At 38.6% G+C, this 13,240-nt stretch overlaps 1 protein-coding gene across 3 annotated transcripts in view; it reads left to right on the forward strand.

The window, feature by feature from the left end:
- The first annotated feature begins 4,321 nt into the window (after positions 1-4,321).
- LOC105390409 (myosin heavy chain, non-muscle) overlaps positions 4,322-13,240 on the forward strand; it is a 65,606-nt gene continuing 56,687 nt past the window's right edge. For 2 of the 3 annotated variants that reach the window (XM_048626996.1, XM_048626997.1), the window contains exon 1: positions 4,323-5,125. In XM_048626996.1, coding sequence (XP_048482953.1) covers positions 4,781-5,125 — 345 coding nt within the window. In that variant the 5' untranslated portion in view covers positions 4,323-4,780. Of the gene's footprint in view, positions 5,126-13,240 lie in introns of all 3 variants that reach the window. The other variant, XM_048626998.1, reaches the window with a different exon arrangement.

Below are 13,240 nucleotides of genomic sequence, written 5' to 3' on the forward strand. Positions count from 1 at the left end.
GTTTGACAACTTTGACATTTGGGCTGATTTGGGTAAAGTTTGCATACTTTTGAAACTTCGCGGTCTTTTTTGCACAGAGTACTTCTCAGAAAAAAGCCGCCGTCACACTAGCGGACGCAGCTTACGGACGCGACTGATAGTGTGTCGGTACCTTTAAAGATATCTAGGTAAGGAATGTACCTATAGCTGAACACAATAGAGTAGAGATTAATGTTTTTGGAACTAAACAGATTTAAACCTGGCAATAAAAAAAAACTTGTGATTTGTGGTCTGTTTCTATGGTTTGAATGTCAAACTCGCCCTGTTCCTGTATAAACAAATCGAATTTTGCTTAATTTTGGAGTTTTGTGGATTGTTGAGTTTGTTCACGAAGTGAAAATGAATAAAACCATTCGCAGCGAAGCTAGACAGATGATTTACAGCGTTTACCTACGATGTTTGGCGGAGAATGAGACTGGAGAAGTATTAGTCAATATATACGATGTTTATGAAAGAGCAGCGTTTTATACTGGTGAGTAGGTACTTAATTTCTAACCATTAACATATATTGCTTATATTTCTTGTAAAAAAGTACTATTTTGATGTAATAGAATGCCTTTCAATGTGTATTTGTTATTCTTATAGAGGTTAGAAAATACTAGTGTCAAACGTTACATGACATCAGGGTCTGGATGCTAATGTTGTTAAAACATCAGGTCTACATACTTTTTTACTAACCCCCGACTCAAAAAGGGTATCGATAAGTTTTACAGCTGTAGGTGTCTATGTGTGTCGGTCTCTCCGTGTTAGAGTACCTATTGTAAAAATATGTGTAAGAAGAGTCGGTATAAATTCCCCAGACATAATAATTTGCAAGTCACTGCTTTTCTGACCAATTAAAATTTGTTGCAGGAAAATCGGTAAACACAGTTTTAGAAGAATTGCCGAGGCACATTTGAACTTTTTCCTGAGCAAGAAAAAACTGTAATAAAATATCGATGTGTGATACTATCACTTTTCTCCTATAGTAATTACATAATGGGATAACCAACACGTGTTTCAGTGCAAAAAAACATTTTGAAATACACAATGAAATAAAAGTTACAGTTGATTTGATTTAATGAAATTCATTCAAGACTGCCCCCCTCTCCCCTACTAATTTCTTCTCTTAACATAAACCTCCCCAAAAAGTGGCATTTTATAATTAGTAAATATTTGAAACATTTCTCGTTTTGATTTTTTCTGCTAAAGTATCGTGATACTTTTGTCCGTTTTCAATACTATAATAGTGTGGCCACTTTCTTAGATTGCCACGCCCTCAATTATTCTCTACTCTTTTATGTTCAGCTATACACTACGCTGTTCAAACTATCGGACGTAAGTCACGGACGTAACCTTCAGCTTTCAGACGTCCGAGAGCGATCTGGCACGAACTGTCCCAAAAAACTGTGCACACTATCAGTCGCGGCTGACAGCCGCGTCCGTAAACCGCATCCACTAGTGTATCGGCGCCTTAAGTGTGCATGGTCTTTTGGGAGTTCGTACCAGATCGCTCTCGGAAAGTCTATGCTCTCGGACGTCTGTAGAGCGATCCGGAAAAAACGGAGCACATTCTATTCGATAGTCTATTCGAAAGTGCTGTCAACCTGTCAACAACAAAATGGCGGTGTATTGCGGTGTACAGATTTACGAAAGTTTGACAGCTATCATTCCATAGGTTATTGTCAGAATAATATTATGTACTCTGTGGTCATTCTTTTCGAAACTCATTCGAAAGGTAAAAAGTGTTCGAAAGTGCTGTCAAGTTGACAATAGTCGCACTCGCATTCGATTCTATTCGTTAGCTCGAATTTTCACGATACGGGTACTGAAAGCAGAAGGTCAGCCCATTGATGGCTGACAGCCGCTTCCGATGGTGTGTCGGCACCTTTACTGGCGTTTATAAAGCTGCGTACACACCGGCCCAGCGAAGGCCAACAAACGGGTTTCGTTGGCCTTCGTTGCTGCAATCTGGACGGATTAGCGAATGCCAACGATCGCTCGTTGGCGTGTGCCGGCGATCCGAAGCGTGGCGTCAAACATGAAAGAAATCAAGCTATTTGAACGAACCCTGTTTGGACGGTCGCCGAAGGCCAACGAACGAACGCTTAGTTGAAGCAAGAGAGCGTAGCGTGTAGACGTCCAATTTGATAATTACTTGGATATTTCCCGCCATTTAGATCATGCAGAAAAACAAAGAATGGAGTAACGACGATATGTTTTCAATTATAATGAGAAGATCCGGAATCAAGTGCCAACGAACGTTCGTTCGTGCACTAATTGTATTTGGACGTACAGTGAAACTATAAAGTCCTGAAATTAAATGAGGGCACTGCTATCTTTCATGTAGCAACCCTATATAGCGAAACATAACTGACTTTGATACTTGAAATTTTGCCTGTTAACTTCCTACCTATTTATGTAAGTATTTTAAAAACAACTTACCATCCACAAAAAAAGCTCTTATACAAGCTAGAAGGTGTTAATATGAAGGCTATAATAGTGAAACCAATAAATATTTATTTAGATAACGTTATTACAACTGTATAAAAAAACTGGATCTGTTGACGAAGGGCACACATAGTAAAGACATCAATTTCTCTTTTTGGACGGCCAGTTCTGTTTCTTCCAGGAGTTAGAAATATTCCATATTTTGCCCTCTTTGGCACGCTGGTCCGATATAACTATAAAATAAAATAAAAAAATCTTTTTGAGTTACACAATGCCCCCCAAATTCACACAATGTGAATTTAGTAAGTAAACAAAAAATATATCTTCAAGTATCAAAATGTTAAGGTTTGACTCAACTGAAACCAGATGAAACCTACAATCAGTGGTATGTAAACAATGTTCGACTTGGGCTCTTAACCTAGGTTTATCCATAAATGAAGCGTTGGTACTAATAAAAAGTTAGTTATTACAATTTGTGCAATGCTACATACCCGTCATACACGCTGTACGAGCGTAAACATCCTCCGAATTCGACAAAATGTGTCCAGCTTGATGTTCCGCTAAACATTGTATAAAAACTCGATAAATAACTTCACTAGCTTGACTACGAATATTTTTCTTCATCTTCCTAATTGCAACCAAGCGTAAATTGTTGCTTTTATCTAGATTATCCTTATAATTAATAAGAAAATTCAAAAAAACAGCCAACCGCCTATTGACATAAACAATTGTTATGACTTTTATGTTTCTTTTCTAATGGTGCCAGGCTCCTGAAAATTTTAGTTCCTCAAACATTAATTTCAGGACTTTATAGTTTCACTGTATTAACGAACACTAACGAGCATGCGGAGGCCAACGCTAGCGAACGATAAATATCCTTCGTTGGCCTGTCGTTGGCCCGGTGTGTACGCAGCTTAATAAAACTGCTCCGTTAAGGCGCCGACACACTAGCGGACGCGGCTTAAGCCGCGTACAGACCGGCCCAACGAACGTCAACGAACGGTTTTCGTTGACCTTCGTTGCTGCAATCTGCGCTGTATTATGTATGATAAATATCCATCGTTGGGATAACCATTGGCGTTCGTTGGCCCGGTCTGTACGGCTGTACGGCAGCTTTACGGACGCGGCTGTCAGCCGCTACTGATAAGTCTGCACGGTCTTCTGGGACAGTTCGTGCCAAATCGCTCTCGCACATCTGAAAGCTGAAGGTCAGTCCAAGGTTGCGACCGTGAGTTACGTCCGATAGTCTGAACAGCGTAGTGTACATGTACATACATTCCTTACCTAGATACCTTTAAAGCCGCGTACACACCGGGCCAACGAACGCCAACGAACGTTTTTCGTTGACCTTCGTTGCAGCAATCTGCCCTGTATTATGTATGAATAATATCCATCGTTGGGATCACCGTTGGCGTTCGTTGGGCGTTCGTTGGCCCGGTGTGTACGCGGCTTAAGACTCGGCTGACAGCCGCGCGTCCCTAAGCCGCGTCCGCTAGTGTGTCGGCATGTCGGCATCTATACGATGTATATACAGGGTTTCGGCTTAGTATACCCTTTTTGCAACACTCTGTAAATCTATACCCAGCATAAAATCTATAAATACAGAATAGAATTATTGACAGGAGTAAAAAACACTTTTGACGTTTATAACATCGTTCTCTTTTTTGCCGCTAGAGGCGCTGCGGTACATTTAATTCTGTTTTCATTTACTGTTTTGTAGTTTTGTTTCACTCACATGCGTAGATAGATTATGATTGGCTCCCAAAGTAACTTAACTTTAAATTGACCAATCATGATAAAGTTTTAAAACGTATATTCGTTGCTTAGATGTAATAGAGAACAATTTAAGTATCAACAAAAAGAAAAGAGTCGTTAGCTCATGTGAAGATTTTACGTATTTTTTAAGTTATATCGCATTTAAAAACTTATGGTGCAGTGAATTTGTCAATTTTGCCCCCTATTTATAAGCTTGTACAGTTTATTTATATATTTGAACAGAAGTTTTGAAGTTGTTTGCTACTCAGGCAATCTGATCGTCGGGCGTCGACCGGTCCTCCCTCCTCGTCTACCCGCCCGTAACCGCCGTCGCCGCGGCCTGTCAGTCGTTGTCGTCATTTTGTGTGCAACAGTGCCGTGCAAGTCACGGCTACGCGAGGGAAAAAACAAATCGACTTGCGGGGTGCGCCTGCATTCTATGCAACGTTGCCAGTAGTGTTGTGAGCTGAAGTGTCGGTCGGCGCGACCGTTTAATGTGGTATACAGTGCCGGTGTTAGGTTATCGTGAGTCGCGGCGCGCGGCGTGATCGGCGCGATGGTTGACATGGATAGGAACGACCCGGAGCTGCGGTACCTGTCGGTGGACCGCAACAGTTTCAACGACCCGGCCACGCAGGCGGAATGGACGCAGAAGCGGCTGGTGTGGGTGCCCCACGAGACGCAGGGCTTCGTGGCGGCCGGCATCAAGGGCGACCGCGGGGACGAGGTCGAGGTGGAGATCGCCGAGTCCGGCAAGCTCATGCTGGTCCAGATAGATGACATACAGAAGATGAACCCGCCCAAGTTCGACAAGGTGGAGGACATGGCCGAGCTCACCTGCCTCAACGAGGCCTCCGTGCTGCACAACATCAAGGACAGATACTACTCCGGACTCATCTATGTAAGTATGCTCTGCATGCATTGTCTCACTGTCTTCCTTATGTGACTTGTCATACATATCTCACTGTTTGTTTTCAGTATAAGTTATTGTTACTTCATTCAATTTAACACACCAGGTAAATGTTTACAATCAGGTAACTATGTGTAGTTTTCTGTGTGTGTGTTAAAAACAATCACATAATAAATAAATAGTCCTCTACAAGACATGGGATGCCCCCAAGACTGGAGGGTCATTGAAATAATCTGCATGCTTTACAGATGAGTTGCAGATACCGCACAACATAATGCCTGAGAACAAATATCTGTATTTATGTAATAAAATGTAGTCAGTGTCACTAACCACTACTCCTAGCATAAGTAAAGTAACAGACACTTTGTAGTTACTGAAAGGCAACATGTATTGCGTACATCTGAAGGCAATAATGAGATCTACATTAAATATTATTTTGTAAAAGTATATGTAATGAAAAGTACATGTGCTAAATATACTTCATAATTTATAATGTTAGCAAGTATACCAGGGTCTGATAAGTTGTGGCTGGATGAGGGAGACCAAGAACAGAGTGGTCTCCTGAGATCTATGCGCTATGTTGAGTGAGAGATGTAACATATAAGAAAATTTGCTTCTACACTGGTTTGTTTTTCTAATTGACTTATTTTAGTGTTGCTTTAAAGTAACAACTTTAAAAAATATTAAAAAGTATGTAATTCTGTAAATTTCATTTTACATAGAACACTATGTAAAATGAAATTTACAGAATTACATACTTTTTAATGAATCACCATAGTATACTGAGTCATTATCAAATTTTTGAAACAGTTAAGGAAAAACTTGTTCAAACATTAATTACAAAAATAAGTCTTAAATTACTTGCCTCTCCATGAGTTTCAAAATATAATTTAAAAAATACCCAGTAACTTTTTTGGTACTTACCAAACAGAATGTAACAAATGTTCCTTGATACTGACAACAAATGACATGCTTACAGTCACCATACCTTTCATAGCATGTCCCCAATTTGCCTCTACTTATATGGAATAGAATGGCTCATTTAATCTTCTGGCAGCATGTCATAGCTAGCTATTTAATATAATTCCTGAATGACATACTTAAATGTTTGCTAATTTCATGCCTAATATGGCAGGATTAAAATGTCTTCTACGGCCACTTTATGCTTAAAGGACTTATGGCTTATCTTGTAATTGCTTTCCTAATAGCATAATTTTTAACATACCATGAGAAACTTATTTTCTATGCAATTTAAAATTTTGCATTTTATACTCGGCTACAATTTTATTTGTATTCCTATCCGACATTCTTGACATGGCAGGCTCTGTCTATAACAGATAGGGTAATATTTTTCTGGAACAGATTAATTCCATTTTGAGTATACAACAAACAGGCCATACTCAAGTTTGATAATATTCTATATTTCTTATACCTTATCTTTTCTCTGCCATATTTAGCTATCTATTGTATCTTCATGACGTGGTCATCTTATCAGATAAGGCTATGAGAGGGCTGTAAGACTCACACATTGTTATTTTTCCTTAAAGATAATCTAAATTTGGACTCATAAAATGAGTAATCATAAGTTTACTGTCCAGTTACATATATTTTAAACACATATGTTTATATGACTTGAATATGACTAGTTATGCTGAAAGTATGTTTTTAAAAGCATCTGAACCTACAATTAAATATAATTATTGTACTTAAAACACTCTCTTTCATATCATATTATTGGAAATGATATAAATAAATGATTCATTCTATTTCCCACATAGGGACTGGCAGTCTTTGATTAGGTATAAAAAGTTCACTGAATCCATTGTGTAATTGACACTATCATGTTACAATGACGAGCAAGTACCTACCGGGCTGGTAGGTGTGAATATTTCTTTGAAACATTGATAGGTACTTATTTAATTAGTGTTACAGTTACTCTAGTTAAATATAGTCCATGGGCTAACTCCACTAGCATGTTGGATCCTCAGGTAGTAGAAGATCCACAATCAACATTTTGTCCGCTATCTCTGCATGATAAACTCCTAATATAGAGAAGAAGTACTTTAGATCTCTACTACATTGATTAATTATTAAAATACGTTATCGAAGTTCTTGATCGGATCACTGGGTGACGGGTTTGCGAACCTTTTGTTATTCAAATTAAACGGATTTCATGCGCCATTAGGTAGCATACACGTCATTGATTGATGGTGCCCACTCCGGCTGTTACTAACTAATGCTGAGCAGTTTTTTTATCCCGGCCAGTATTGAATGTTGAGCAGGTACTCGTAGGTATTGGCAACAATGACGCCGTAGGTCACGTTTTGGGTATCAAACCATAAGCAGAAACATTCAGTTTGTTCTATTCTGTTGGCTGGACATGTTCGTGTCCAATCAATCGTTTCCTATTCAGGTTGAGCCAATTTCTTTATGTCAGTCTTGTAAAGTTGTAACTGACTCATTCCGAATCATATAACATGTTGCTGACAAACCGAGCCTTTTCAAGACTACTTGCACGTTACGTAAATCGCCATCCACATAATAATGTCTCTGCCTAATTGTGCTATTTCTGCCTAGCCATATGTAGTAACAACGTGTGTTATACGGTGGTGTTGGTTTAAAAAACCTCGCTTATATGGCGATGGATTGGCAAATACATGGCATATGGCTGACTGTTACCGGCTCGCCGTGTTCGTAAAAAATTAAGTGCTATTCCGTCGTCTTTTTATTTTTTTCATGTACGTTATGCCGTACCGGTGTTGGTTTCGTTTGTTTAAATTGTCTGCCCTTTTATAAACTTTCGTAGACAGTCTAAATTTTTCAGAACCGCATGGGTAGTATTCTGTAGCTCCGTGTAGAGTAGCGTTCGTTCCTGTTAGTGTTGTAGAAATTATGGTTCTCCTAGTGTCCGAACATATTTTTTTTTATTTTCGTATGTTCGGTACATAAAGTTGATTACAATTGTTTATTGTTGGCAATCAGAAGCAAGCACCTAGTGGATGTTGACCTCAGCCAATGGATGAGCTCGTAAGCCGTAACGAAATCCGAGTCTAGACGTGGCTACAATACGTTAATATGATTTAGTATTTTAACAGTAACGGCTGCCTAACGGTCTGGTTTTATGTCGGGAAAATTATTTTAACCGTAAATAATATATTTTGAATAATATAATAATGGAGACAACAGTGGTCCTTCCAGAAAGCTATCGGAACCCAAACTAGGCTCTCCTGTGAGTCCGACAGCTGATGTTAAATATTTATTTATCAATTAGTATACCACAGAGCAAACACAAGTTCTCGTAACACCAATGATTTTCCTGGATGGGATCCTAACCCGCGGCTCCGTGCTCCTAAAGTCCTAAAGCAATAGCAATTTAAAAAAATTAAGTACCTATTGACTTATGTAATTAAAAAATATTTTTTATTGTTTAATCATCAACGCACTAAGTAGACATCTCATTCTATACTATACTCCTAGAAAACCAGAAAAAATACAGGAATTCCAGGATCATCATTCTAAATCATGCCCATTTTCGGAAGAAAATACTCAAAATAATCCTAACTTTCAACTCCGAAGAGCGTTTGAGATGAATGTCAAGGTGAGGCGCGCGCCGGCCGAATCGGCCGCCGGTCGTTGACCCGCGCGGGGAGGGGCGGGGGGGCGACCCACGCGAATATACTCCGTCTAACCTTCACCGGTGTTCTGGCGACCTGGTACCTACTGGGTGCTAACTTTGTCTTTCTGTAGCTGTTTGTTTTTTTTCATTCTACAAATTCAAATCAACACGGCCGTTAGAATCTCCTGTGATCTTCTGACGACCTAGTAGGGCACTAAACGATCTTATTTTTTTCTTTGAATCACTTTGTTGTCTCACCAACAACGCAACGGTGATAAAAAGAATTCAAATAAATAGAGCACTTGAGACCATAAATATGAGCAACAAAGCAAATGTAGAGGTGTAAAGTAGTAATTGTTTATGAAAGCTTGCCAAGTGCAAGGCGAGGGGGTATTAGCCAGATCATAACTAACGTTTAGTGCCGCATGAACTTGCATCATCTGAAATATTCCCTATAAATTTGCATAGTCCTTTTTATTATAGCTTTCAAAAATCATATTTCAAGCTTTAATATTGTCTGTGAGATAAGTTGTACATGTTCATATTTATAAATGTTTTATTGTTATCTAAATGTCGGCATGTTGCCCTCAATGACCTCCTAAATTATTGAAAGTGTTTTAATTAAAACAGTTAGAATAATTTTGATTTTTGAAGTAAATAAATGAGAATTTCGGTAACGGATCCGATGCCGAAGTATTTGTGTTATCTAGTCAGCTGTTCTAAGGTCAAATTCGGTGTTCAAATAATCAAACGAGCATTGTTATCAAATTTGTATCATTGGTATCACTTTATTTACGTCCATACATTACATTAGAAAACTTTCGTTTGTCAACTTTTCCTTAACATCGCTCTTATCACTTCAAAGGGAGGAATCACTACAAAAGTCTGGCTGAACTATTATGCTATTGAAAGCTCTCCCCAAGCTATTGCAATGCAAGCCACTTGAAATAGCAGCCTCCATGGCTTCGAGCTAGACGAAAAACCTTAGCCACTGTGAAAATTTCTGTCTCGAAGACTCTGTCGTAGCTACCGGTAGTGTGGAGTGAGTATTCAATGGCGTTCTGGTTTCTTCAATAGGCCCTAGACTAGCTCTCGAATGCACTCAGGTCCCAGATGAGGCTGCGTCGACCGCGCCGAGGAGTTTCGTTAGGGATTTCAGTAATTATGTTGTATATTTCAGGGAAAGACTTGCTTCATCATTAGCATTTTTAATAATTACTGGTGGAAACAATCGAAAAATCTATATATTTTTTGCATTGTCAATATTTTCGATGCTATGACTAATAAAAATAATATTATTGAGGACCCGAAGTATGACATCACAGTCAACATCGGCGGTAGCATACGATACGCATCAAACATTAAAATATCCCATTTCGTCCACCATTATAACTTTCAGACTTCAGGAAAGCGGCGGTTGACGAGGTAACCCCAATGCGGAGTTTAACCCCAAGGGGGGTTTGTGTAGTGTAGAGTGGGGGATGCGGCAGACGGGGTTGAGCGAAACTGCAGACGGGCGCTAATAAATTGTTAGCGCCGGAAAATGTGTCTGGTTGACTTATTTGACGACGTTATGCGACAGGAGATTGAAATCTTACGGATCGTAATGTCATGTGTTTTAAAGGGTTCGTTTTTATAGAATTTAATAATCTAGGAATTATAGGCAATATACCTACTGTACGAATGAAAATATAGACGGCTGCATTATCCAGGGTTAGACAATGTTCCTAGAAGACTACACATAATATGATTATGCTTTATTCAATAGACAGTAAGCCAAGTCTATTAATATATGTATATGCTTGTATTTAACTGAATTCCTGTCCAGGTAGGTAGAATCAGAGTCCAAAATATCTAATACCGGTTGGAGATGTGCAAATCTTTGCGGTCACATTCTTAGATTAACAATATACGAGCAAGACGGTGATTCCCATGCAAAAACAAAGCAAATAACTGTTTACATTTTATTTACTGTCAAACAGTTTTAAGTTCAACCTAATGACAACCATTGTACCAATGAATTAAGTCACAAATTTTCTGACCGAACTAATTCAAAATATGAGCTCAGTGGTAGAAGTGGAGTGCTATTTGTCGACATGTTTCTTTTGGACTGACACTCCATCTAGTTCGTATATTGTTAATACAAGGTCACATTGGACAGCGTGTCGACGTCTCGTCTGATTAAACGAAAGAATATTTGTTTTGGCAAGTGCCCGTGTTCGCTAATGTATGGTGTAACTTTATACGTAATTTGTGCTGTCACAGAGTTAGAAGATTTATTTTAAAAAAAATACTGGCGAAGTTAGGGAGGATGATGAAGGCCGTTGTTACAGTATGGCAGTCTATTGCTTCAAGATGATGATGGGAAGCAAAAATGATCATAGTCTATATCATATTATACACTAACGAGCAATGAAAAAGTTCCAGTGAGAAAAGCACCAACATTCTCCGAATCGGAAAAATGCTAGCCAAAGCAAATGTTATTAAAGTACATTTAACAGTGCGTCAGATTATTACCAAACAAAAACGTAAATATTTTGTTCGAATATCAACTAAATGTACACAGACAATGAAAAGGTTCCATCCCTCTTAAATAAGAAAATAAAGCCTTTAATGCTACGAATGGGCCCAAAGTTTGAAGCAAGTGTCTATTGCAATACGGTTACGCTATTTATAATGCCTCCCCCTATTGAAATTATTTTTATAACAACGAATTGGCGTGGTTGAATTTCAATAAAATATGGTTTGTGTTCCAGCGCGACAACGTATGATTGATATAACATTAACAAACAACGTGGAAATGTTATGCTAATTTGTTTTTGATGAATTTTAAAGGCATTTAATGATGATTCAGTTGGCCTGTAACTTCTGATTATAAAGACGCATTTGCCTAGAAACTAGCGAGACATATTCTAGCTCAATTTGAGATAATTAGAGGCTACATTAGGAATGATGTAAATAAGTACGATTAGAAACCTGTGATTATTTTAAATATCTTAATTGTCGTTAGTTAAAATTCTTAGGGTAGTCTCCTAAATAAACAAAAAACTTGTGGGTATGCAATTTTTTTATTTAGGTACCTAATAGTATAATGAGCATTTTAGTTTATGAATTTATTTCTATCGGTAGTACCTTATTAAATTTAAAGTAATATACTAAAAAAAATTGTAATCGTTTATTATAGGTATAGAATAGTGAGATGACGTCACGGGTCTACTCGCATTACGCTACATCTTCCGCGCGAGTACAATATCAATGAAGCACATTCAACAACAGTGTTGCTGTTGCACTCTGTACAATCATGTATAGTGAGTGAATACACACAAATATAGCACTTGGTTCAAAAATAACTCTATACTCGTAATTATGAGCTTGCAATTCAGATCATAGTGTGTGTGCCGGTACTAAAAAATATGGAAAAATATGGTTACTTGTGCATAAAACAGCCACAAAACATCAACCGTCTACTTTGATTTGATGCATTGCCCAAGACAATTTAATGTACATTTCTGGTACGACTCTTTTCGGGACAGAGAGGCAATTAATCATAAAAACATCCATCTCAGATTGGGTCTGAATTTTCGAAATTAAAATTTCACAAGATTTAAACGCCGAACAATTATCGCCGATTACTCATTGGCGATAAATGAAAGGCCTCTCCATATTTGTGTGAATACTTGTTCAGCTGCATGGCAAGATAATAATTTTCTGTTGATCTAAATGAGACCCGGCTAATAATGTACGTTCTTGGGCCTTCAGACTTATGTTAGTTGTTTGTTGTAGTTATTTTCCTCAAGACACAACGGAGCGACGGTATAAAATCATTTTGGAGATAAAGCTACGAACATGGTAGAAAAAGGAGTCATGGGATCATATTTTAACTCTTACGCACATCAACTTGGAGCTATTATTGTATTTTGAAATTCTATGACATCTGTTATATTATAACACTGTTCCTATCGAGCGAATATTTAGCTTTGGGCAAATTATACATCGACGCGGGAGGTTGGCGTCATCACAACAAAGCATCTGCGTTGCTGATTCCAGAGGGTCTTGACCTGACAAACAAAGCTCCAAGCGATTCAGCCCCTTCCGACCAGGGCATACCCACCCATTTAGCATAACAAGCATTACTCGATGATTTAGGTACAATCAACTCGTCTCTTTGTGTTTCAACATTCCAAAGATTTTATATGCAAGAACTTTTTACGACTGAAGGAAGGGCTATTAAATATGAAATGTACTTTTAATTTGTGCATGCAATCAGAAATTCAATATCTCGATATCCGGTTAGAGTTCTCGTTTGAAACGTAGACATACGGTTTCGCTAACTTTTGTACAGAAAAAAGTAGTCGCCAGTAACAATGTGTCCAAATCCGTGACGTGCGGTGACAGGTCATCACGGCGCGCATATGCGCCGGCCATATTAGGCCGTGCTCTGCGCCATATGCGCGCTGCCCCGCGACTCCACGCTGCGAAGCCTTCACATG

Source organism: Plutella xylostella, chromosome 17 (genome assembly GCF_932276165.1).
Source record: "Plutella xylostella chromosome 17, ilPluXylo3.1, whole genome shotgun sequence".
Taxonomy (NCBI): domain Eukaryota; kingdom Metazoa; phylum Arthropoda; class Insecta; order Lepidoptera; family Plutellidae; genus Plutella; species Plutella xylostella.